The sequence below is a fragment of the Equus caballus genome, chromosome 6 (genome assembly GCF_041296265.1).
Source record: "Equus caballus isolate H_3958 breed thoroughbred chromosome 6, TB-T2T, whole genome shotgun sequence".
Lineage (NCBI taxonomy): Eukaryota > Metazoa > Chordata > Mammalia > Perissodactyla > Equidae > Equus > Equus caballus.
The window spans coordinates 22,709,096-22,736,342 of record NC_091689.1 but is presented as its reverse complement, the minus strand read 5'-3'; the positions used below and the strand labels follow the sequence as shown (position 1 = coordinate 22,736,342).

Genomic DNA, 27,247 nt, shown 5'->3' with positions numbered 1-27,247 from the left:
GGGGCCAGCCCTGTGGCCGAGTGGTTGAGTTCATGCACTCTGCTTTGGCAGCCTGGAGTTTGCCAGTTCGGATCCTGAGCACGCACCTACATACCGCTCATCAAGCCATGCTGTGGCAGCATCCCACATAGAAGAACTAGAAGGACTTACAACTAGTCTATACAGCTATGTACTGGGGCTTTGAGGAGAAAAAAAAAAAGAGGAAGATTGGCAATAAATGTTAGCTCAAGGCCAATCATCCTCACCAAAAACTATACCTTAAATAAATAAATAAATAAAAGAATGTATGTGGTTGAACTTGAACTTCATAGCGGGACCAAGAGGCCAGGAAGCCAGGTCTCACTGCTGCTGATTGGGATGTTTGAACCGTCAAAGAGGAAGGGAGGCCCAGGAGGCTGGAGCCCTGGAGCTGGCCCAATGTGCAAAAAGACGAGAAACCACGATGCTGCAGACCACAGATCACGGCATGAGGTGCCGCCAAGCTGAGAAAGACAGATAGCACAGGGACTTGACTCTCTGCATGAGGGTGGGAGGTGAGAGCACCCGTCTCTCATGTCTTCGTTACTGGGTCAGTTAACAGGCAAGGGCGGCAACGGAGATATAAAATCAAGGAGACGTGAATAGCCACTGTCCTCCAAGAGCGAAAAGTCAATTAGGGCACAAAAAGTAAGAAATTGACATTTATTAGAAATCAACGTACAAAACCATTTGTACAACTTTAAGGATAAATTTAAGTACATGGGACATTCATGAAAAAGACAGGAGGACTTGTCAGCTCTCCAAAGCGTGATGTGATAGAAATGTCAAAACGGCAGCATGCCTGAGGGCCACCTTCACATCCGGTGTAGGCCATGAAGGACGTTGGCTGTGGCTCCACCTGTAAGCAGTAAACCAGCACCATTCCTTAACCAGAGCTTGGGTGATTACATGATGTCCATAGGAGATAGCCAATGGTTGAACTATCTGGAAATCTCTTCCTGAGCAATGGATGAAGGAGCCAAGAGGGTTTCACCTTGAGCTGACCTTGGGCATGAAGAGAGTTTGGCTTCTCGGAGGCCCCAGGAGAACGGACTGGGCCTTGGCTGACAGAAGGAAGGCCTCAGTTAATCTGTGGTCCTCGCTCTGGCTGCCGATTAGAATGCCCAGGGTGGTTTTGAGAAAAAAGAAACCCCAATATAGATGTCCCACTTGAAGAGATTCTCACTTAATTGGTCTGGGGTAGGGCTGGGGTCTTGGGAATGTTTTTTAAGCTCTCCACAGGGTTAAGTAAAATGAAAGTGTTTGCTAATGATGGAGACAGCTGAAGAAGTGAGTGTGAGAGCACAGGCCATGGCTGGACATGCCCCCTTCACCTCGGTGGGCAGGCCAGAGTGTGAGAGCTGAGCTGCATGGGGAGGAGGGGGATCTGGGAAGGCGACCCCCAGTTTCCCTGGAGGAAAACATGGATCTGACAGTCACGGGGAAGCCCAGGACCCGGGAAGAGGTGACACCCCTGTAAGAGGCGACACCGGCAGACATCAGTAAGAAGAACTGAGATGTGGCGTAACGGGGGTTTCCAGGGCATAGTCAGTGAGAATCCAGGAATCCTAGCGTAGGAGAACCGGGGATCCTGCAGGCAGGCCCCAAAGGCAGAGCCTGAAGGATGCATCCTGTAGCCCCAGCTCCTAAAAAGTCCCACACACAGTAGGTGCTGGGGAAATGCTTGCGAGTAAACAAGATAAGGTCATAAAGCTGGCAAACAAGCAAACAAAACAAGAAAAATGAAATTTAGCCACACCAAATAAAGAACTATAAATTAAGAATAAATACTGTGTTATACCTCTTCAGCCGGCAAAACTTTTAAACCATTATCATTATGCTACCATGTAACAGACCTCGCATATGCATCTAAATAAGGGGAGAGAAAAATGAAGGGTTCCTTGGATAAAGGTGATGGTGATGCAGCTGATTTTTAAATTTGTTATGGCATTGTTGTGATGATGTCCTTTGTGCAATAAATAAGCGTTTTTGCAAAATACACAACGTGGCTCTGCCAGCAGAAGCCAAGGGTGGGCTTAGAGGAGCTGCTGGTGAGCCAGCCCCCAGCTTTCTAGACATCCCTGGCTAGTGTCTGGACAGAGCAGACACTCTGTGATACGTATGACATTTCTGAATGAGTGGAAGGGCTGGAACATCCCTAGGCTCCTGGTCCTTATGGGGACTCATTGGGCTTATAAGGTGGCAACACGGGCTCACTGAGGTCAGCTGAAGATAAGATGGGGCAGCACCACGTCGGGGGGGCTCATGGCCAAGAAGCGCGGCCAGCGTGGGCTGGAGCTGGGAGTCCTGAGGACCCAGGTCCACTGGGACCAGCTCCTGTGTCCATCTCCTTCTCTAAAACAGTCCATATGGCAGCTGGGATCCACATTGTCACCTCCCTCCCACTGGCCAGTCCACCTGTGTTTTCCTGTCCCCGTGCAGAGAGAGCCAGTATGACTGGCCACTGAGCATGGCTGGTCAGTCCAGCTCCTCGGGGTCGGGCTGCTCCTGGACAAGAGCATCCTCTGTTTACAACACTCTCCGGCCACTTGGCTGAGCTGGCAGTGGTGTGGACACTGGTTGAGAAGTTTCCATCAGGAAGACAGTGGGCCCAGGCAGCCACCAGGATAGGGTGCCCAGGGTACCTGTACCACCTCCTTCGCAGTAAAAGATTCAGGAAGAAAAGTGACTTTGGAGTTGAGATGGTGGAGTTGAGATTGAAACCTCCTTGTGGAATTTCCCTCTCCCCATAATTGTCCAAATCAGCAAAATATAAAATGTTGAACGTGACACCAAAGAGTGTTTAAGGCAACTTCAAGGACTGTTCACCAAAGGAAGAAATAGCTTTGAAAAATAAAGCAGAAACTTTCCGCTGTGCTTGCTCCTCCAGTTAAAAGGTGTCTCCAGTAACTGCCAACTGTGTCGTTACCACGTGGAAAGCTGCACACTGTTGAGTCACCTGAGCGTCTAGCATCGCGTCGTTGTGTACTGTCAGGGTCAGAGGTTTCGCAGACTGGCCTTACGGTGTTTTGTTCCCCTTGAGAACTTGGTATTTATTATAGAAATAAAGTTGTACAAATAGACTTCTAAATCTTGTTTTTACTCATGTGCCTTAAACACCTATTTCGGGACAAGGCACTGTCCTGGTTCCGTATAGCGTACAACACATCAGCAAGATGGAATCCTTCTCCACGTGGTCTCACAGCCCGAGAGAGCAGCTATGACGCACTCACAAATAGCGAGCGATGTGTACAGAGAAACAGTCGCCAGGAAGCAGAAGCAAACCCTTCATAACGGGGGGAGAGTCCTCTCTACCTGGGAGAATCCAGGACGGCTTCACAGAGGAGGGCACATTGCCTTGGGCTTAAGAGAAATTTCCCGCAGAAGATGGGAAAAGGGAATTCTGATCAGAGAGACGGTGGACGTCCCCACCTCCCCTCCGGCCTTTTTCCCCTTTTTCCCCCCGCACTCCAGCCAGAGTGACATCCCGACAAGCAGGTCCATTCCTGCCAGGCTCCTGCGGTAGCTGCCTGCTCTCAAACCAAGTTCAAGCTCCGTGAGGAACGCGGCCCAAGGCCCATCCTCTGTCTGTCTCTCTGTTTCCCTCCCTCTCTCTCCCTCTCTCTGTCTCTGTCTCCCTCTCTCTGTCTCTTTCCCTCCCTCCCTCTCTCCCTCCCTCACTCTCTCTCTCCCCAGCCTCGTGTCTGTCTGCTCACCCCTGTGTGGTACACCCTGGCTGTACTGAACTTTCAATTGTCCAAACAAACAGCCTTCCCAGCTCAGACTTCACACATGCTGTTCCCTCTGCTGAAAGCACTTCCCCTCGTTATGCACCCCTGCCCTGGAGCACCAGCCCACCTCCTCCTCCCCTCCTCTTCTTTCTCCCTCTCCTCCTCCCCTCCCCCTCTGGCATTCCCTCCTCCTCCTCCCCTCCTCCTTCTCCTCCTCCCCCCCCTCCTCCTCCCCCTCTCCTCCTCCTCCTCCCCTCCTCCCCCTCCTCCTGTTCCTCTCTTCCCGCTCCTGCTCTCCCTCCTCCTTCCTCCCCTCCTCCTCCCCTCCTCCCCCTCCTCCGGTTCCTCTCTTCCCGCTCCTGCTCTCTCTCCTCCTCCCTCTCCTCCCCTTCCTCCCCTTCTTCCTCTTCCTCCCCCTCCTCTTCCTCCTCTACCCATGAAGGCACAGCCTCACCATGTAAGGGGCTCCCAGAAGCCACATATAGGGCCATCTGAGCATCTAAGGCAAAAATGACCTTAATGGTGAGCAACACATTGACAGATATTAAAGATCCATGAGTCCTTCGTGACACCTGAAGAGAGAGAGAGTGAGAGATGTCAATAATATCTCTAAAATAATTAAACTTCCCTTCTGTCCATGAATTCTCTCTTTCCTCCAAAGACAGGCTTTGCCCAATACGGGTCTTTTTCTTGCTTCTCCAGCAGATTTTTCTCAGATCGCCAGCTCTCCTGGTCCCAAGACTGGGCAGTGCCAGCCCTGGGCGTTGTGCCCTGGGTGGGGCCTCCTCACAGGGACTTGGTTTCCTGTGGCTCCTGGAAGGTGGGTTAGTTGTTCCACTGGCTTTGAGGCCCCGGGCATGTCTGGGCCCAAGTTCTCCCCTGGCTTCCTCAAGGCCGGGGGCCCCTCTCCGTGGCCGCAACAGCCCCCACGTGGTTTATAAGCTGTGCTTCCAGACAGGTCTCCCATGATCCCCCTACCCCGTGAAGCGGGGGCTCTCCTACCTGCCCCTGGACTTCCTCCTTGTGGTTCTTAGCACCCTTGTGAGCTCTCGTTCTTGGGTCTTCCTGACTGCCGTTGGGGTCGGGGAGAAGGAGAGATACATAGGGATCGGGGGCACGGGCGCTGCATGACCCCCACAGCATGTGGGACGTCCTGTCTCCAGAGTCAAGGGCTGCTCCGGAAGCAGCTGGGGAGAGACACTCATCATCTTCTTGCCTCTCCTTCTCTGAGCTGTACAGAGAGCGTTTCGAGTGCTTTGGAAAGCTGCTCGTGGACATGATGTAGACAAGCATCACTCATTTTGCCCTTGGTGGGGGGACAATAACCATGATGCTGGTCATCAGGCACCTGACTCTTAGTACGGTGTAACATGATTGCACAGAAACAACAGGTGAGGCTTTGCAAGGCCTGGCTGCTCTGGATTGGGAGCAGCTGGGCCCTGGCGGTGTAGGGCAGAGGGGGCTTCTCTGGGGGTCAAGGCAGAGCCGCCCCCTGCAGTGGCAGGTGTCCCAGCAGGCTCTGATCTGGCTGCGCAGAGGCAGCGACAGGGACCAAGGATGCCGTGGTTGGGCTCTCTCTGCAGTGGGGGCCCAGGGCAGGGAGGCTGGCAGGATTCGGGCTCCAGGAAGGAAGCATGACCTCCAGCTCCAGGCTGGGGCTCAGGACTGGCTTCCTGGCCCTGAGAAGGGACAGGTAAGAAGGGGGAGAGCAGCCCAGGTGTGCATAGCAGCCGAGAGCTGGCAGGTGGCAGAGCAGGACAGACAGGAAGCAGCTTAATGCTGGGAACGTGGTGCAGGAAGGCAGCAGGACTGCGGCTGGGAGTCAGCTTTCAGAGCCTGGAAGGAGCCAGAACATCAGACGACAGGACCAAACTCAGGGCGTGGGGTACCGCAGGGGAGGCCACCAGGATGGGAAGCCGGTGTCCCACGGGACTCCTCCGTGAACCTGCAGGGGGAACTAAGTCTCCAGCACCATCCAAGCCCTGCTTGGTGGACGCAGCGCTCGCTGCTCAGACTGGCCAGCAGGGCAACTGCCCAGGGGGGCAGGCGAGGGGCTAGACGTTCCCTCCATAAACCAGGAAAGAGTCCATGTGCTTGACCATGGTCACAGCAGTAGCGACACACGCACTTCTTACTGTCCAGTCTCGACAGACAAGCTCTGCCTGTAATTAACAACAGTACTATTCCGCTTCAACAGGAAGAAGACGAAGGGTGGAAGATGTCACCAAGTGTTTTTCTTCCTACGATGGAGGAAGGAAATAACGTGTACAAAGGTGGGTTTAGGAGGAAGGGCGTGGCCCCCGGGGTGTCGCTCTGTCCACCCTGCATGGCCCCTGGCCCTAGCACTCAGCGTCTGTTGGGCAGAACTAGGTGCCCCATCATGAGAGGCTGCAGACTTGCAGCTCAGAGCCAAGATCTTCTGTCCATCTGTGTTTTAAGATTCCTTTGGGTGCCTTAAAGGCATATAATTGGTAAAAGGACAAGATCACAGGGTGAGAACATGGTCTGAACCTCCATTCTGTTCTGAACCCCTAAGACTTCCACGAACATTCTCTTGCTGGCAATGAAAGGGAAGAAAGGTCTCCCCTGGATTGTGTAAGCTCAGAAAATCAACACCGTGTGTACAGCATCATGTTTTTATCACGTGCGCCCAAACACCGACGCGGAATGCTTTGGTCCGTTGTTGAGCATTATTATAATTAGCACAGCTATCATCTGGCTGGATCTGCGAGCTTATGAATCGGTCTTTCAGATAATTCCATTAGAATTTGCTAGAACGATTTTCCAATGCCTTTGCTTCCACTCCACCCTCCAGATAAATCCCAACACAGAATGGCCCGCCAAGATGACCCTGGTCATTAGTGCTATTTGGAAATTCCTGAAAAATGCAATAAGGATGTGAATTAGAATATTTTCAAACATCAGTCATGTGTGGGCCTCCTCCCGAATTCTGCTCTTATCTGGACAGCACCGGTACTATTCTTTCCTTAATGTATATTTTTTAAATAGACTCACACCAATAAATTGAGCTCATCCTAAGTGACAATCTCAGAGTCGTCACAGGTTTGCTATGCTAGTTATACAAAGTAAGAAAGTCCATGTGCCACCTAAAATTCTGTCGCATACCACTAGTGGCAGGAATCCCACTCTGCAAGAGGGGCTGAACTGCAGTGGGAGCCAGGGGCAAGGAGGACATCGGCAGGATTCAGCAACTGCTTTATTTGGGGAGGAAGGAGGTCAAAGGCGTGAATTAATATTTATTAGGTGCTCAAGACACGCACGGCTTTGCGTGTTCCATGCCCATCTCACTTAATCTTCACAACAACCAGGAGAGGTAAACATAGCTCTCCCTCTTTGGGCAGGTACCGATAGTCAAGTTTGAGAATTCATCAACTCTTTGATGAACAATGGCACAGAGCAATCACTGTCAAAACGCCCATTCACTTACATATTCATTCAACAAACCTTGATTGTCTCCAGTGTGCCAGGTGCAGAGCTAGCCTGGAGACACAAAGATGGCACATGCCATCAAAACACAATATACCAGGCGCTGTGGTGGTGGATGGGTGGGGACAGTGGCCTAAGTTGGGTGGCTTGTGTAAATTAGTCTGGCAGCAACAACATCCGACGCGCCCAGTGAGGAATCACAGTAACCCACACTGTGGGGTCACGGGCCTGGCTGTGGGCTGCCACCAGGACTCAGGCGTGTGGTTGCAACAGTAGCTGCCATTTGTTAAGACACTACTTTGCATGACATTGTCTTTTGGTCTTTACAACCACCCTCGTTTGTTTCATATTCTACATGTGTATCACCAAACTTCCAGATAATTTTCCACTCCTTCGAACACATCAGATCATTTCTGGTTCATTTTCTCCCCAAGACCTCCCTCTTGGAGGTTGTCAGTTGACATCCTTGGGCCTTCACTTCTCCTGACAGTCACTCCCTCATTTTCCTCTTCCTCCCTCACTTCGGTGGAGCCCGTCCTGCAGGATGTCTGCGAGGGGCTCCCAGAGGGCTTTCTAGGAGCCAGGGGCATCTACATTATCATCCTACACTCATGCTTGGGTGACAGATTCCCCCGGGGTTTGGAAGGCCTGGCTCCCTTCTTGTCTGATGTAACCACATGGAGAAAATAACGGAGAAAGAAAAATGAGAGCAAACCGGATCCTCATGCACAGTAACAGGAAGTCAGGAGCTCATGTCCAGAACTGGTATATCCAGAAGTAGCATATTATTTAGCAAGCATATTAGTAAGCATATTATTTAGACATTGGGAGAAGAAGAGAGAAACAGCTAAGGGCTCATGTGAAGCTAGATGCCTTCACACTCTGCTCTAGTGGGATCTGTGCTCTTCCTCCCACAAGCCAACCACACTCCCGCCTCAAGGCCCTCATACATTCTGCTCCCTTTGCCTGAAATGCTTGTCCCTGCAGGCCTTCCCTGAGACTCACATGAGATAACAGCCTCCCCACTTCACCCTGTGCCCCACCCCTGACCCTACTTTACTGCCCTCCATCTGACTTCGATATATGTGTGCGTGCCTGTGTGTGCGTGTGTGTGTGCATGTGTGTGTGTGTGTGTCTGTGTGTATGTGAGTGTTTGCTGCCTCCCTGCAGTGGGACCAGGTCCATGAGGGTAGGGCCTTCGGCCATCGGCCGGCTCTGAGAGCAGTGCCTGGCCCATGAATTAAATGACTTATGAATAAATTCTTTACAAATTAAATAATAGATGAATAAATCAGATTTATGAGTTAATCTGAATTTACTCGATGCATTTTTTTTTCTTAAAGATTGGCGCCTGAGCTAACAGCTGTTGCCAATCTTTTTTTCTGCTTTTTCTTCCCTAAATCCCCCCAGTACGTAGTTGTATGTTTTAGTTGTGGGTCGCTCTAGTTGTGGCACGTGGGACGCCGCCTCAGCGTGGCCTGGGGAGGGGTGCCATGTCTGCGCCCAGGATCCGAACCAGCGAAACCCTGGGCCGCCGCAGTGGAGAGCGCAAACTCAACCACTCCACCACGGGGCCGGCCCCCCAATGCATTTTTTAATGAATGAGCAAACACAGGACTGAATGTCATTGGGCAGTGTCCCCAGAAGGCAGAGTTAGACCAGTTTTTATTATAATCCTTTTCATACTCTCTTGACTTCGTTTAAAACGATGTGCGTGGATTATTTTGATAAAAGCGAAACTTACTCGTCGGGAAATCTAATGTTGCCCGTGGGAAGCCCAGTCTGTGATCTGCTGACCCAGCCAGGAGAGGGCCTTTTGTGTCATATCTGTTTCCATCAAGGCTAGAGCTGCAAACAGTGGCCGCTCGGGAGCAGGAAGTGGGAAGTGTCATTTTCCTAGTAGGAGGCTGTGCAATTGTCACCTGCCGGGTCTTTGGAAACTGAAAGAAATTAAATGTCTTCGTGGTAGAATTCTTTTCTTAGAAATCAAAGGTTTTCCTTTTCAAATAAAACATTAGCATTTTAATCACCGAGATTAAGCCCCCTCTCCTCCGCCCCCCCCCCCCACCCCAATGTGTGAAACCTCGCAGGCCCTGCTTTTCACTGTCTCCGGGATAAAAGCTCATTCTGGGCTGCAGGAGAGAGCAAGTGGCTGTGGGGCTTTGAGGCCCTTGAATAGCTTCCTGCATTTATAAATGCCCATGGAATTCCTGAAGGGATTGAGAAGTGCCCCCTGCAAAAGTGTCATGAGAAAAGCAAAGTTTCAGCAGAAAACGAAGTCCATTTCAACGATCGGGAGGTGAAATTGGCAAAGGCCGCTTGCACCGCGTTATGTGAAAAACATAGTTACGGCTGCAGGCGCAGAATGTGTGATGAGGTGCCGCTGCTTTTGCATAAATAATCGTGTCGTGTTTTCCGTGTTCCTTTCATTTCTAAGCGCATCACTTGCCAATTTTAGTCAATCTAGGGAAAGATCAGAGCAGCTTCCTTTAAATAACAAAGCTATTCCGCTTTAACGTATCCTGATGAAACAGGTGGGTGTGCTGTTGAAGATTTAGTCATCGTACAAGGGGGAAATCTGTTAAAAAAGAATCATTAGCAAACAGCACATTTTAACGCATTTAAACCTTTATAGGATTTTCAAGGCGGGACGTGTACGATTTTAAACACCTGAAAAGAAACATCAGATTATAGTCTGACATTTTAAAGTTTTCCACGGTTTAGGCTATGTCCATTTCAGAAAAAGTACTGAAAATGAGCCATGACTTTCAAAGGAAAAAACCGTAAACTAGCTGAGCCTTCAGTGTACACACACCCGACAAGCTAACCTCAAAATCCACCATCCAGGGGGTCCAGGGAAAAGGATAAACTCTCAGATATTTATGACTTGAGACCTTTTTCACATAGTGGGCTGATAAGGACAATTTACGCAGTGCATATTTTTCACGCCCTGACTATAAAAACTAGGGGAGACCTCTCTGACTGGCTCTCACTCGTGCGAATGACTGTTTCAAATGATGAAAATTCAGCTCCCAGCTTTCCAGCCATTCCCTATGTGCCTGTTCCTGCCACGCGTGGCCCCCATCAACCTTTCCCAGGCTTCTCCCCCTTGGTCTACACACCTCAGTCACAGGCTGGTCACCTGCCGCCTCTGGGTGATGACACCCCTTGAACTTCGGTCCCCACCTCAGCGGTCGCCCTCAGACAGGCATCCAGGAGTCACGCCCCAAACCCTCTCCACGACCATCCCATTCCATCGTCTCTGCCCCAGTGGCTGGGCCACCTGTCACATGGCTGCCCTGCTGGAGAGGGATACGTGGGTGAATCAATTCCATGAAAATTTTACCGCCTTTGTGATTTATTTCTTGTCTGTTTCTTATAAGTCCACATTAGCCACTCCAGAAGAACTCTGGGTCCTGTTGGCATCATTGTCTTAAAAGATCTTCCCCCATACATTTGCATTACCCGTAGACTTCTTCTTCATATCTTCCTGCAGAGACCGTGGTCAGCCAGTGACTGGCATGGCCCTGCCAGGCCACACTCCCCTGGGTTCACTGGTGGTAAGGCCATGAGCCTGCGAGTCTGTTCTAGACCTGGAATCCAGACGGGCTCTGCTTCTGCTGAGCCAACAGTCCCCTGGTCTGTCCAGGAAGCGAGGTGGGCCTGCCTGACCTGTGTGTGGCAACACCTTGCAGTGACCATTTCCACCTCCCAAAATTTCCATGCCAACCACTGGGAGCAGCGTCAGCGTCTTCAGCCTGTGGCTTGTGGACCCGACTCACACTTTTGGAAAACTGGAACTGCGTTTCCATGTCCCGTCTTCCTTCCTACGGTTGTCCTATCCTGCAGGGTCCTGACTCTGATCACCCTCAAAGGACACGCTCCCTAGCCCTTGGTCATCCATCACTTCCGCTCTGCTGACATGTGTCAGCTCCTTGGGTGCACAGGTGTCTCTAGAGCACAGCTGCCCTTCCTTGTTCCTCTCCCCTTGGGAGATAGAGATTGTCCATAAGGAGAGCGAAGACGGTGAGACCAATAGGTATGTGTTAAGATGGCGGTTCCACCAGACCCCTAATTGTGGGCTGTGCTGCCTGGGTAGGCATCCGATGGCTGGAGCCCTTGGGGTGGCTCTCTGTCCATTCTCCAGTTCTGAGTGGTGCCTCAGAATCTTGTCACCGTTTTTCTCCATCTCTCCAGGATCTGCAGCTTTTCCTGGATCACGCCATGTCTAGTCCCTTCTCCTTTCATTTCTCACCCCTTCTGCTAATCCTGGTCCTCTGTGATTTATTCAATAGATTCGACCCTCCTTTCTCGTTTACCTACATGACTCTCCAGCACCTTCTCTACTCTTGGTCTTCATGGTTAACACCTCTGGCTCTGTGGAGCATCCAAACATATGTTTCTGTCTGTGACTGTGATGTCCTCTCTGAGTTGACTTCCTCCTTCCTCTGTTGGCTGTGTGACACTCCTGGCCAGTCTCCGGATCTGAGTGTCGTGTTCATAGTGGAGGCTGTGGTTGAGAGGCCGCCATCCTATTCATTCATGCCATCACCTGCCATCAGGCCCCACATGACCCCCTTTCTTCCCACGTCATTGCTGCTGTCCAACAGTGGTGGGGAAGCCTCTGCTTGGCCCGCATGGCCCTCAGTTGCCTTCCTAAGTTGAAGGGCATCGCTGCTCTAAGGATGAGTTCCTAGTGAAGTGGCCGAGTGGGTAGGCTTGCAGATTTGGTTCTAGCAAATTTCCATCCCATTCTGTCCACAGATTCCAGGAAGAGATCTCACTTCCCAAACTGACAAGTCTTATCTCCCCCTCCTAGGAGACACCCCGGTCCCACTGCCAGGATCCAGTTGATCGGCACCTCGGTGCACATTTGGAATTCCTCTTCTGAGAAATGAACTGTATTTCCATTTATTCCAGTGCTACAAAATGATCCTTATTTTCTCTAGGGTCACATTTTTATAACCATATTCCTGACTGCCAGCATAAAGCAAGAGGGAAATGTAAACTACGTATGATTTCAAAAACATCCAAGACGTAATTCAAAAATACAGCTGTTGAATTACGGGAAAGTCCTGGCTGCTTGTGTGTTCAGTGTTGTCTTTTAATAGGGGGCCAGGGAAAACCACATGGGGAGTTGAACTAGCAATAAAATCTTTCATATTTTAGTGAATTATTTGAATAATAAAAGTAATAGAAAACATATTACAAAAATAATCATCCATTCTTGTATAATCCCACAATTAACATATTGCTCTTTACATGGTTATAATCATATAGAAGGATCCTGTTTGTATCAGACTTTTTTATTTATTTTCACATTAGCAGTTTTCCTCTTTACTTCGGAGACATTGCACAAGCCCATTGCTTCCATTTGGGAAGTGGAAGAAAAGGGCATATGAATTTTAGCACTCTCTTACTTACTTTATTCAAACTTTTATTCTGTGCAAAAAGATAGAAAATTAAGCTTGTGTTTTATATTGCAATAACTGCTTTTATGAACCTTCATGCTGAAGAACATGTCCATTTTCTTTTGCTTTATCCCTCTGGAGTATAGACCTGTGGAAGAATAAAGATGAATCATGGAATTTCCCCCAGGACTATGACCCGGAGCTGATCAAAGAGGAGAAGCGGAAAGAACTGGAGTCAGAAATCAGAGTGCAGGTAAACACACCTTCACATTGTGCTGATAACAAGTCGCTAATCACAGTCATTTACGTGTTTACAATTTCCCGTTAATGATCTACCCGGAATTTAAGCTGTTTTTAAGCGTCACAAAGAAAACGCGGGACATGCAAAGTCACTTAAAAGTGATGTGTTGTGTATTCACCCAGGTTGATGAGTTGATGAGACAAGAACTAAAAAATTTAAAACTAGCTGTGAACAGAGAAAAGGAATTGCCGGCTAAAACGGGAAAGAAAGGAGGTAAAAAGGTGAGTAGTGAATGTGCCTGGGGGTTCAGGGATGAGGCAGAGGGCAGACTGAGATCATGAAAAGGAGCCACTGCCCACGCAGCCGGTGGCACGTCCGGGATGCTGCCTGGCAGACCCTGGCTGCCCCCAGGCTGCTTCACAGGGACACATGTCTTCACTGGGACACATGTCTTCACAGGGACACCTGTCTTCACAGGAACACATGTCTTTACAGGGACACCTGTCTTCCTTTGGTGAAGGAAGCCCTCAGGGTTGTGGGCTTATAAATGGGGTAAAGTCAACAGTCTAAACTAACCATCCCCACCCCTCATCATTGCAGATTCCTATGACCCGAGCCCCACCAAGTGGATGACAACTCTCAGAGGAGCCAGTGAGGGCGCCCCAGATACCCAGTCCTCTCTCCCTGTAGGCAGCTCTGTAGGGGAGGCCAGTAGCAACGAGCAAGTTCTTTGTGACTGGGGGAACCAGAGCAGAAGGAAGCCGGCGAATTGAACTTTAAGCTGCCACCACTCCATGTCACAGTGGTTTTGAGTAGCCGGTTGGCTCCCAATATCCAAAGTTTGTTTCCTAGGACTCCTCCTTCCACTTTCATCCCAAGCCAGTCCTGCCATTTGGGCCAGGATGCTCAAGGTAGAGGGCCGAGACAGCAATTGCACACATGGGCATTTATCCCAGAGAAACAAGACTTGCATGCACGCGCGCGCGCACACACACACACACACACACACACACACACGTTTATAGTGCCTTAATCAATTCAGCCCCAAACTGGAAACAGCAATAAAAACAAAGGATCTCTCAATACACACGATGACCTGGATAAATTTCCTGAGAATTACGATGAGTGAAAAGCAAAAGAGTTGCATCCTATGTGATTCTGTTGATAGAACATTCTTGAAAGGACAAAATTTAGGGGCTGGCCCAGTGGTGTAGTGTTCCCACATGTTCTGCTTTGGCGGCCCAGGGTTCACAGGTTCGAATCCTGGGCACAGACCTAGCCATCAAGCTATGCTGTGGTGGCATCCCACATAAAATAGAGGAAGACTGGCACAGATGTTAGCTCAGGGCCAATCTTCCTCACCAAAAAAAAAATTTAATATTTAAAAAACTGAAAAGCATGCATGAATTATAGCTGCTGTGTGGAACCACATAAGTGAGTGTTGCAATCATAGTATTGAGTGAAAGAAGCCAGACACAAAAGAGTTTAAATTGCATGATTCCATGTGCAAGAACAGGCACTGTGAATCTAGTCAGAATAGTGGTCACCTACAGACTGGAAAGCAGCATGAGAAAGAGTTCAGAGGTGATGAAAATGTGTTGAAAATGTGTTCTCTGTTTTGAACTGGGTGGTGGTTACATGGTTATATGTACAAATTAAATGTAAACGTTAATCAGCCTGTACGCGGGTATACTTTGCTGTACCCAAATTATACAGCAGTAAAAGAATGAATGAATGAATGAATGAATGAGGAGATGGACATGGAGGAGGAGCGTAAGGAAAGGGTCAGTCCTGTGTGACGGGGAGCACGCGTCGTCTGTGGAGGCCTGAGATGGAAGATGAGCCGGGAAGGGAGGATGGAGGCCAGGCTGGAAAGACTTTCTACACCCACGTGGAGGAATTTTCACTTTGTCCTGGGGGCGTTGGGGAGCTACTCGTGTATGTTTTAAACAGAACAGTGAAGCAATCAGCACCGTTTGAAAGATCGCATCCAAGCTTGTCCCTCAAGCCGTCACAAACATCTGACGGCAAAGACCTTTGGGAACCGGATTTGGGGCCAGATGCTAACAGAGGGAGGTGATTGGGTACCAAGGACCAGCACAGCTTCATTGCCCATGCACATGGCTCTCTCATCCTTCGTAATACACTGTGCCAGAGCCCAGAAAAATAGAACCAGAGTGCTCAGGGCTGGATAGACATTAGGTCCTGTGCAGGTGTCACAGTGGTGACCTCATTTTCTATCCACCCGGGGACACGTCCACATAAGCAACTTGGGACTTTCCAGGCCAATCCCTACATTCATGGAAACGTTGCAACTCCATGATCAGTGTACCACAGTTGACTTCTCATCTCCTATTCCTCCCCCACCCACCACCAAAAATCAGCTTCCTTCTCTAAGTTCTAGAGCTAATTTGCTCACTTGTTTTTACTAAATTGTTGGTGATTTCCATTTTCTTCCAGAAAAACAAAGGGAAGAAAGGGAAAAAGGGGAAGAAGGATAAAGATCTGACGGCTGACAGGTGAGAGGGCACCTGGTTGGCTGGAATGCACGTGAGAAGGGGAGGGCATCCCAGAGAAGAGCACAGGACACGGTCTAAGTCCTCGGCCTTGGCCTGGGAAAGGCACCTCTTCCTGGTACACTACACCCCTGTCATCCTCGAAGTGTCGAGGGGGCTGTGCTGGACCACTCTGCTGCCTGTACAAAGCACAGCCTCCTAGGCTGGAGAGATGCTCGCCAAGAGGAGGGGCCCAGAAGGCAAGCTTGGGCCCCATCTTTTCTGAGATCATGTGACTCCTTTTAAGTTTCAACATTCATGGGGTTCTTATGAAATTGCTTAAGAAGTAGCATCTTAATCCAGCTTTCGAGGAGGCTAAGACTGAGTTCCTTGAGGGCAGAGACAGTACCCATTTACCTTCTCGTCCATACCTCGGCCCACTGAGGTGCTTCATGAATGCCCATTGGAGGAAAGATAAGGCTGAGTCTCAAAAGGGCTATTTCCATTTCCTTGAGCTGAATTGGCTGAACTTTGATACTAATGAATAATTTTAAATGCTCATTTTTTTTAAGCTGAGATGGCCCTCCGGTGCCTTAACATTGGAAATAAATAGGACCTAGGTTTTCAGATATTTTCAAGGAATTTAAATAAAATCCCTAATAAAGAATGTCAGTACTCATTTGGAATGTATGCCTCCCTTCCCGTGGGTTTGTTAATGGACATCATGTGTTGCTCCCCTGTTTTGGGGTGTCCCCGAGCCCCCTCTGGGCCCCAGTGATACATTCCCAAACTCTGGTTGAGAGAAGATCCACGGGAGAGGAAGCCAGCTGGGAAGTGTCCACAGGAGAAGAGGCGCCCAGAGCACCCCAGAACTAGTGCACGTGCCTAGCAGCGTGCCCTGGCAAGAAGCCTCTGGAAAGACAGCCTGACAGGATGAGGGCTTTGGCTGTGGAGAGAACAGGATACCACAGGATATGACTAGAAGACAGTGGGTCTCCTCACTTGAGGTCCCGTTGTTTGGAGAAAGGCTCAGGGTCAAGATGCTGTGGCTGACCGCTGCCTAAGAGGGGCCGGGGCAGCATTCTGAGGCCCAGGAGCCCGTTCCTGGGGAGGCACCCACCCGCCCATGCACCAACACTCACGCCTCCTGGGGATACAAGGAGCATCACAGTCCCTTCCGTGAAGATGGTCCAGCTCACGCATGCACAGAGCGCCACGGGCATCTTTGGGTAGCTTTTAAATGCCACTTTTCTTCTTTGTTCTCACTTTAGTCCCCAAACCAAGTACAGTCCTTTAGATGAAGAAGACCATGCTAAGTGTCTTATCCAATGAGAACCCAGAGCCAAAATCAAATCTACCAATAAAACCTAACCGCTAAGTTAAAATTATTCATTCACATTTGCTTGCGTTTAAAGTATCGCTTTACCGAATAAAATGCTGCTTTAGCAATATAGATCCCACACGTGTGGTTCATGGACAATATCCATTAAACATTGAGTATATTCTTGGCATATGTTTCTTTACAGTTGAGCTATCATAAATGGGCTGCAAGCAATAGTCTAGTGAAATGAAGAGAGACCAGTAGTATTTCGTTCACATTTATGCCCCGAAGTATAGAAATACCTGGTCCTCTCCTTCCAATTTTCACTTTAATTCTAAAGACTCTGTGTCACTAGACTGGGGCTAGTTCTCTGCCAAGCCCTGGAACACAACTTCTGTTTCTCTCATCAAGTTGATATAAACTGTAAACCAGTATTTTTATCATAGTTCAAGGTAGTCTTAAAGTTGAAAATGGTGTATACCATAACAAGAGTTCATTTCATTGGAAAGATCCAAATATAAGGTTTGTGTTCCGGGCTTCATGGTATATTTGGTTTTGGTCATTTTAGAGGATCCTCGTCAACTTTATGTTAATATTTTATGCATTCGTTATATGTTTATATTAAATAAGTATTCAAGTTAAAACACTACAGTTGATATTTCCTCGAAGTAAGTCAGATACTGTTACCCCAAATTCCATTACAATGAAAGCATTCTTAGTTCTCAGCAGAGGGCACACTATTTTAAATATATTTGATAGAATAAAATTCCAGTCAATCAAAGACTGGGGCCATTGGATTAACATTTGTCCCGATGGTCTTTGGCTTGAATCTGACTGTTGTTCTTGAGTCTCTTTTAATCACACTAACCTGGATCATAGAACAGTCAAAGAAGTGATTAAATACGGTTATATTTACAATTCTTCAGTCTAAAGAAAGATGAGGGTAGAAGCAAAGAATAAGGTCCACAGAAAAGAAAAAGACAAAACATCTCAAAGGACTATTCTGAACAATATTTGAGCTTGACCTCTCTGAATTCCTGCCAGCCAAGCCCTTGTTAGTTTCATTGGGGGTTTCATTCATTAAATGGGATACAGTCTCCATTTTTCCCTCAGTTAGTATAAATTACCAGTGTGCTGGCTCTATGCCCAAGGCCCTCTTAGAGAAGTGGTTTTGACGTCTGTAAACACTATGGAGAAGTATAACATCCTCCTAAAAATCATCATGCTGGCAACTTTAGACGTTCTATCTTCCATGTCAGAATTAATTCCAATATAAGCCTTTGTTCTTTATAGATATTTCTTTTAAATCATTATGCTATTGGGTTAAAAGGAAGCATCAATTTCACAAAGGATTAATGATCTACTACGGCTTGCAGATGCTCACTGAATATATAATTATGGGCCCACTGCGTTACTGCTATTGGGTAATTTCTACTTCATATTTGCGCCATCATGAAGACTGATGAAAGGACAGACTGGAGGCGCTATAGTGGGTCTCAGATGCCCAAAGATATAATTCTTATTAACGAGAAATATCAGATACACACATGGATGAGTGGAAGTATTGTTTTTAAAAAGCCTAATTTTTCCCCCAATTGTAGAAGCACTTCAAAAGTCGATTTATTTGCATATATTCAAATGTACTTTGAAATAGATCTTGTTAAAGTTCACCGCGTATGTGACGATTCACAGAAATACTGTTGATCTTGTGTGCATGCTCATGGAATAGCTGGTCTGCTTTGTCCCCAGGACCATTGAGTCTCTGTATAAGGAACTGGTCGAAGAAGGGTTGCTGATCCAGGCCCTGAAAGTCAACCTCTCTGATTACATTGGTAAAGTACACAAAGAACCATTCATGTGTGCGTCACATATGTCACCCCTTGGGTTTTGAAGTCCCAACAGCTGGAAATATGCTTCATTTGGGTTTGGTCCAAACCAAAGCCTGGCCCATAGGGGCTTGTAGTAAATGTGTGTTGGGTTGAATTGATTTGAATTCATTCTGTGCTGCAAACTAATGGGTCCAACTCTCTCCCCTAATGGGGTAGAATCAAGTCTTCGAACCAACTAGCAAGTTCCTTGGGGCGTTCTTTCTGGCATAAGCTTAACTGAGGAAGTGAAGACTTGTACATGCTTTCATATTTAAACAAAATGCCCTAGGGGGAAGCACCTGGTCCTTCGGCAACACACAGTCCTCACAGGTGCAATTCCTTCCAGAAGGGGCCATCACAGAAGTAGTTGGGAGGATGGAGGTGGGGACATTTGCAATCACCATCTTCAACTAATGTTTTTCTCTTAATTTTTGAAAAACAACATGATGACCTGAAAACACACTTAGAGCTTAAAATTCCTGATACCACCCTAATGTGGGTATCACTTTCACTTTCCCGCATCTACAGGGAGCAAGGACATTCTCCTACATTACCACAAAAGGGTAATCACCCTCAGAAAATCTAACATGAATATCATACTATTACCTAATATCTCATTAATCGGTTTCCCCAATAGTCCTAATAATGTCCTTTATAGCTTTGTCTTTCTCAGCCCAAAATCCAATCAAGGATTGTGGATATGATGGTCAAATTTTTTAGTCTCCTTTCATTCCTCTGATCTAGAACAATTCCCAGCCTTTTTCAGTCTTTCACAACATTGACATTTTTAAAGAGTCTGAGCTGTTTTATGATTGTCCTTCAACTGAACTGGTTTGATGGTTTCCTCATAACTTGATTCAGGTTAAACGTTTTTGATGGGAAAGCTACATAGGTGATATTTGTCCTTCTCAGCGTTTCACACTGGGGACACACGATGCCACTTAATCCCATCGCTCGTGATGTTAAGTTTAATCACTGGTGAAGGAGCTTCTCCATTGTAAAGCTTCACTTTCCCCTTTGTAATTAATGAATAGTCTGTGGGGGATACAGGACCTGGAGATTCTGTTCCCAAGTGTCTTAAAGGCTTTAATATCCACTGATGGTTTTTGCTGCATGGATTATGGCTACGGTGGCTGTAAGTGGGAATGTTCTCCCATCCCTTCTGTATTTATTAGGTACCATTCTTCTAGGAAGAGATTTCCCTCCCACCCTCCTTTTAAAATTGTCATGGAGTCAGGATTCTCCCCTTTTTGTATTGTGTTATCATCCATTTCCATCTTATTCATCCTGTTTACATTGACCCAGTTTTGGCCTTTGGGAGCAAGAAGGCTGACATTACCCTTGATCAAAAAATAATTACTTTAATCCCTTTAAAACAAAACCACATTTCCTTCTTGAGGGCTTGGAGGAGCCTTGATATTTCCTATTAATATAAATATATATTGGAATATATATGGAGTTTCTGTTTACCTTATGTGTTTCTTGTTCAAGTACTTTAGGGTTTTCTTCTGGATCCCCTTGATTATGTTCTGTTAACTCTGTTAATATGAAAAAATGACGTTTTTAACAGAATGCTGTCTCTTTACTTGTGGTTGGCGTCTGTGAGTGCTCTACTCTTTGTCTCCATTCTCCTTTCATAACGTGTTTTGCTCATCGCTGAATTCCTACTGTTTAGCACAGTGCCTGGCACATGGTAGAGTCTCAGAAACATTGATGGACATGTTTCTCATCTTCTTATTAATTTCTTATCCTTCTTGGACTTTTTCAATGATCTCTCTGTCCATTTCCAGGCAGCATCTTTAAGATGCCTGAGGTCAAAGGGAATTGAGTCAGCCACTTAAGAGTGGCCGCCAATGAAAATGACCCAGTCTAACAAAACTAGTCAAATTGCCACAAGGGCTGGCTCCCTTTGGTCTTTTCCAAGTTTTCCTTATTTTTTCCCAGTTAAGGTCCTTAGCTTGAAAGATGGCAGTGGATCTCCCCAAACCCCCACGTAAAAATAGACACATCAACTAGATAGCAAAAACCAAACGCATGGACAACATTTTCACCAAAACAGAATGACAGGGCTTCCCCTCAAACCCCAAAGTGCAAGCCACTGGGGACACAGAACAAAAGAACTGCAAAATAACCAGCAAACACTCCCTGGACAGTACGGAAGGCCGAGGGGGAGCAGCAGCTGAAACTGGGAGGGGTTTGCCCCTCGTCAGTAGCAGATGGATGCAAAGGGATGAAATGAGGAAATACGAAGGGGCGAGAACAGGCTCATCTCTGCACCCTCTTGAAAGTGACCTTCCACGCTCCTTTCCAAGACTGGGCCTCCCACTGGGAAGGAACTCTTGGGAGTAGGATCGCAACTAAATAGAGCAGGGACAACAGAGATGAAAGACAGCGGAGGTCCAGAAAACATTGGGAAAGGGGACCAGAGCCGGGACATCTAAGAAAGCAAACTTTACCATATATGAAACAACAGAAGTCGGGGCTCTCTGAAATTTAAAAAGCCCCCTCGAGCCAAAGTTTCTTCTAAAAGTATGGGACTATTAACTCTCGTAAATTTAAGCAATGGAAAAGTTCAACATCAAAAGCCATGCAAAGTTTCCATAAAAAAGAAAGAATAAAGAACAAATTAACATCACAAAAAGATATGCCCGTAAAGCAGACCAACTCTTTGAAACCAAGCTAATACATATTAAGGAAATTATAGATCTGTAAGCATCTTCCGGAAGAATCTACTAAGAATGAGCTATAGACAACCAAAAATGACTAGAGACCTTAACGCAAGGACTGGTGGTAAGCATTCAATATATACCTACTCATAAAGCTAAGACTAACTGAGGGCTGCACGGGAGCATGGAATAGGTAATGGCTCCATGCTCGGACAATGTAGATATAGTTCAACCACCAAAAATAAGGAGAGAAGAATTAGCACAAACACAAAGTATCACCATTTTCAGTTATCCTAAGTGGTATTGATAGTGTTGGGTTTGTTATTATGAGGTTGTGTGTGTGTGCATGGAGTGTAGTAAATATGAAAAAAAAATGTGAGATAAAGCAAATGGGAAATTATGGGCTACTCTATCATCCCCCTTGTCCTTGGAGATGAATATTCTCCTGTGTGCGAGAATGGAGATAAAGATGTAATAGGAAAGGAGTTAAGTAAAAACTTAGAATCCTGAATTTGAACTGGAAATTCCAGTTTCAACTCGTGAGGTATTTTGTCACACACACACGCACATGCACTGGTGGTGTGCTGATCCCGGCTCCCGAGAGCTGCTTGTTAACTTTCTTAGGAATTTTGTAAGGTGGTTGTGGTGCACACCACGGCGTATGTTTCCTAACTCTGTCCATTGAAAATTCCTACAAATAATGACCAACCCAATAGCCATGAGCATTCCTAGCTCCAAGATCATGATGTTAAAATATGATTTCCCACTCAAAGAAATCAGTTTCTTGGAGAAATGCCTGGTTTGAGACAGGGACAGGAAATGTCAACCGCTGCCTGGAATGAACATCCCATCATATCAGATAGCAAGGAAGCTTTCAAAGATGGCTAGATTCATGGCAAAAAAGACTCAGGAGCCAAAAAGACGAAGCTCCCTCTGGCCAGAGATGGAATATTTTGAGCTCTGGTAAGGCTGAGAAATGCAATGGATTGAAATCCACAAAATATGTTTTTATTCACAAGTTCATAATGATAGAAAAACACTAGCTGGTCATCTTTGGAAGATGACAAGAAATGGGTTCATCGTCTTGAAAACCAGTAAGTAAAAAGAGTCAAGAATTTGTCCTGCCTTGCCTATGGGAACTATACCAGGTAACCACAGCGTAGATGAGGGACATATTTCTTTTTTAAATGAGTTCTAATAAGTGAAAATTAAAAAAATAGAATTAGGACATCGCCACGTTGCTGCCTCCAGTGGATCTGGGCAAAGGTCATCCAAGGCTGCTAATGTCACAAAAGAGTCAAAACTAGATATTATGTGCCTTCCAATGTGAAAATTCAGTACGTCCTATAGTCTTGTCAAAGGGCAGGCCTCTGGATCCAGCTGCCAATTTGCAGGATATGCAGAGAAACATGGTGGGCCCCTCCACAGGAATGCAGGCAACCAAATCCAGGCTGTAGGAGATGCTAGAGGTCAAACACCTGGGTTCTTCCGTAGATAGATTGTACTGGAAAAGAGAGAGAGAGAGGGAACCTGAAGGTTAAAATAGACTCAGAAGGCAGACTATAGTTTCTAAGCCTGCTCCCTCAGTGATAGCTCAATGAAGAAATACAAGGCAGAGATTGCCATAAATGTGGGACTCTTGCGACTGAGGGCAGAAGGGAGAGAGCTGTGACTGAGACCAGGTATGGGCGGGGGGCGGGGAGTTGTTTCTAGGGTGGCTTAAAATGTGATTTCATAACCTGGCCAGTGGTTACAAGTGTGTCCATCTTACAGTAATTCACTAAGCTACACATTTATCTCGTGGTTTTCTGTATCAATGTTTTATTTTACGGTGAAAGGGGATTTTTAAAAAGATCCTTAGCTTGAGTTCTCAAATAGGTGGTCAGTATGCCCTCATTCAGCTTCTGGTGTTGGCTGCTTGTGTGTCCCGCCAGGGTCTTCAGACTGAACTCTGCCTTGGGGTCCTGGGTGGAAGGGACGCCCACACACACACACACACACCTGTGTGATCACAGCACTGCAGCATCGTTTTCCTCGCTATTTCTCCCAAGGATGCTGTTGTCTGTCCTGTGCCAGAGGCCGTCTGAACCTGCATTGTATTCATAGCTGCAGTGTTCTCCTTAATCACTCTAAGGATGGTAAGCAGTTCTTTCCTAACTGTAACAATTTATCATACAGATTATATGAAAGTCTTACGTGCTCAGGTAAAGCCTTATCCAACTATTTTTTTGACCCTCGACTTGTCTCCTGGCACATATGTTTCCACATCCTTCCTTAATCTGGGTTCGTTCATCTTGGCCGAACTGAGCTACATCAAGGCCCTTTGACAACCCCATCCTTGACTCCCCGCCCTCGGATTTGGCACTGAAGACCCGTCTTTCTCTGGAAGGGAGCTTCGATGTCTGGGCAGTCATTTGATTATTGACTGCTGGCCCCCCTAACCCATTTCTGATTCTGGAACAGACCACCCCAAGCCTGCAGGTCCCCTTCTCCAGCCTGGAGTGTAGACTTCCCGAATGAGGGAGGTCTTCTCTAATCCAGGGAGTCCAGGGAAGCTGTAAAGCTCCCCGCCTGCCTCTGGAAAAGCCTCTGTTCTCAACCATCACGTCGGCGGGGCCTCATCTTGTCTTAGAAGAGAATTAACAAGAGAGGGATCCAGGCAGCCCCCTCCCCCTCAGGTTCCCTGATTTTAATATTATTTGCTTAGTTTCTCCTTAATGCTTTTACGTACAGCCCAGCTGCTCTCTGCACCACCCTCTCGACTTGTCCGTGGGCCACAGCTCCTAAAGCTGACGGCTCGGAGCACTATTGTCCTGCACCCAGACAATGAGGGGAGGGTGGGTGTTGGCTGCGCTTCCCCAGCTCCTCATGCAGGTGGGGACGGAGCACCAAGCCTCAGACACAGAACGCAGCCACTTGGTTTGGACCTTTTCCACTGGGCCAGGGATTCTGTATTCAGATCCAGGCCCACTCAACACCCCAGGGACACAAATTTGTTTTGGGCGGTTATGATTCGTAACTCCACTCTCCTTTAAACACCACTCAAACCCAGCAGTCGTTAGAATCACGCAGGTTAGGGCTGAAAGAGGCTGGGGAGAGCAGGAAACCGAAGCTCTGAGACACCGAGCTTGTGACGTCGGATTCCCCCACGCCCAGCCCTCACCCCTGCGCTACCCACCCCTATTCCTTGCTCTGCTCCTGCACCCCCGCCCCCCAGCTCCCAGCGCTGGCCCTCTGCCCAAAAGCAAGCTCCTGCCGTAGCCTCAACGGCGCGAGGAATAGCACATTTCCTTATTCTTTAAGTCGTCTTCATTTGGCTTCACAACTCCTAAACTGCCGAGGTTGCTCAGGTATAATCCTCCTTACGAGCCCCACCCCTGCCCCCAGGAATCACTCAGATCCTCAATTCCCATGCAGTGCCACGGTGCTGGGGAGATATTCTGGGCACTGGTGCCCGTGAAGACCCCACAGTGCCCCGGCCTGCAGGGGCCACTCATGTCCGCCCCGGATTCTCCCTCAGTAAGGAGCACTCTCCTCTACGCCCTCATCCTCCTGCCGCCAGGGCACAGACCCGATGCCCGCAGCTCAAGGACCCACCCCCCCAGCTCTCTCTCCCCAGGCTGGGAGAAGGTCTCCTCCCTCCCACCTTCTGAAGGATGCTGGTCCTTTACTTAATCTTTCTATGCCTCAGTTTCCACAATTGTTAGATAGTAGCAACTACTGCCTCATTAAATTGCTGTGAATATTTCGTTAGTTAGGCGCTGAGGCCCTCCAGGCCATGCTTGGCACAGAGCTCGCTATGGTCCCTGCGTTGCTGGCGGCGGTGTTCTCTCCCAGTCTTCGGCACAATTGGGGTTTGCCGATGACAGACAGTTCCTCTGTGCACCACCCTCCCTGTCCGCTTCACAGAAGCACAAAGCACCAAGAGGCCCAGCCACTGCATAAGGGGAAAATACAAGGAGAACAAACAAAAATTAACATTCCCCTAAATTATCGCACCCAGCCGTGGTTCGGTAACTCTGCATTTGGTGGGAACACTGACCCCTGGTTAGTGTTTCCCACATTCTCTTTGGCATTCAGAGCATGCCCTAAGGACAAGAAGATGCAACAGGTTCCCAGAGGTCCCCTCTTGGAGGATATGACTATGTATTTACATATGAAAAAACGACCAAAGCTTCAGAAGATGTGAATGTCCCACCACTTGCATAATCTTGGCGGAGCTGTCATAAGAAAAAGTCAGCCTGGTATAGTCTCTGTTGACCTCATCTGGAAGCTGGGTCGCCTGCATCCAACTTAAAGTTAATAAACAAGTCCAGACACCCGGACTTTAACCATCATAGTCCATCGCCGTCTTCGTCATTGGAAGACGATGCTAAGTCATTCCAGTGCAGAGGAGGGCCAAGGACGTCCTGGCTATGGGGGGAGGCGCAAAGACCGCCCAGCATCGTCTGTCTTCTTAGGGCCTCGTGTATTCTCTCACATGTTTTCTTTGAGTAATTTATTTAAGAAGCTAGTATTTTTTTTTTTGCAAATCGCTCTGTTCTTCATTTTCTTTTCAATGCTGGGTGGGATAAAAGAGAAATATTAAAGGATGATTCCACCTTTATTTCTCAAATATTTTTTATTTCTCATTATTTTTTAACTGTGCTTCTATGCCCCTTTTCTCTTCAATTATTTTACTAATTCTGTATTAGTTTGCTAGGGCCACTGTGATAAGTATCGCAAACCAAGGGGCTTAAAGAGCAGAAATTTGTGCTCTCACAGTCCTGGAGGGCAGAAGTCCAAGATCAAGGTGTTGCAAGGCTGGTTCCTTCTGCCGGCACTAAGGGAGAAGCTGTTGGTTGGTTGCAGCCTTGGGGCCTCTTCCAGTCCCCACCTCTGTCCTGCTCCCCGAACCTGGGTGCCCAGCTGCCCTCGGGCTCCCGTGGCCCAAACTGACCTCGTCATTTCATCCCTCGTCCTGTCCCCTGGTGGTTTGCTGGCAATCTTCAGCGTTCCTTGTCTTCTCCTGCATCACCCGATCTCTGCCTTCATCTTCGAGTGGCCTTCTCCCTGTGTGCATGTCTGTGTCCAGATTTCCCCCTTTTACACAGGACACTTGTCGCTGGATTAGGGCCCACCCTAGTTGCCTCCTCTTAACTAATTACATCTGCAGTGACCCTGTTTCCAGATAAGGTCCCGTTCTGAGATGCTGGGGATTAGGGCTTTATAAGGGGACAGAATCCAACCCATAACAGAGTCCCTGTTTCTTTTCTTTCCATTGTTCTGGTTTCTTTGTCATTTCTCATGCCCTCTACCTCAAATACCTTTTCATCCTCCCTTTCCTTCTTCCCTCCCTTGTGGAAGAGAGGGTGTCCGTGCAGAGAATCTGGAAGTTTCTGAGTTTGGAATGCAGAAACGGAAAGCGTTGATGGCTTCCACGCTGGGCAATAGCAAAACACAGTGATATGCCTTCAGAATAACTCTCATCACTGGGCAGTCAGCCCAGGTTCATCGTGTCCTCCGTTCTGTGGGAGCCAACACCCACTAATTCAGCTTAGTCTAATTGGTCTAAATAAAATCTGTTAGGTTCTAGAAAATATGGTGCATCTGGATATTAATATAGATTTACTTAAGCAGGAAAATTGCAATCACTTTCATTTCACCTCTAACGTCATATTTACAGCAATTGCACGCTGGATTTAATGGTGACTTCAGGATCTCTTCCTACTCTAGTGAAGGCGAAATTAACCGCTTGTCTATTTATTACCTGCTCATTAAAAAGCGTGAGGAGCCGAAGCTGGAAGGGGAGATTTCATTATCTCTCGTTCTCCCCACCAAAACCCATTGTCCTTGCCAAGGACTTTATTTTCTGTGTGGAGTCTTTGAAAGGCTGCCCTTCACAACAAAACAGTGATCCTTATCTGGTTTTCAACTCCAGTTTTCTTAGCATTTGAAGATGCTTTAAAGCTTCTGATATTTTCAGTATTTCATACACACACAAATGTATTTTTCAGTATTTTCCTATACACGTAAATGTGTTTGTCACGCATTTGAAACATCTAAAGCT

The 27,247-nt window shown here is 47.5% G+C and overlaps 1 protein-coding gene across 4 annotated transcripts in view; it reads left to right on the top strand.

Moving 5' to 3' along the window:
• Positions 1–27,247, top strand: part of IQCA1 (IQ motif containing with AAA domain 1) — a 162,499-nt gene that overhangs the window by 92,406 nt on the left and 42,846 nt on the right. For all 4 annotated transcript variants that reach the window (XM_070269560.1, XM_070269558.1, XM_070269561.1 and 1 more), the window contains 5 exons: positions 5,947–6,022; positions 12,754–12,860; positions 13,031–13,129; positions 15,309–15,367; positions 18,414–18,496. In XM_070269560.1, coding sequence (XP_070125661.1) covers positions 5,947–6,022; positions 12,754–12,860; positions 13,031–13,129; positions 15,309–15,367; positions 18,414–18,496 — 424 coding nt within the window. The remainder of the gene's footprint in view (positions 1–5,946; positions 6,023–12,753; positions 12,861–13,030; positions 13,130–15,308; positions 15,368–18,413; positions 18,497–27,247) is intronic.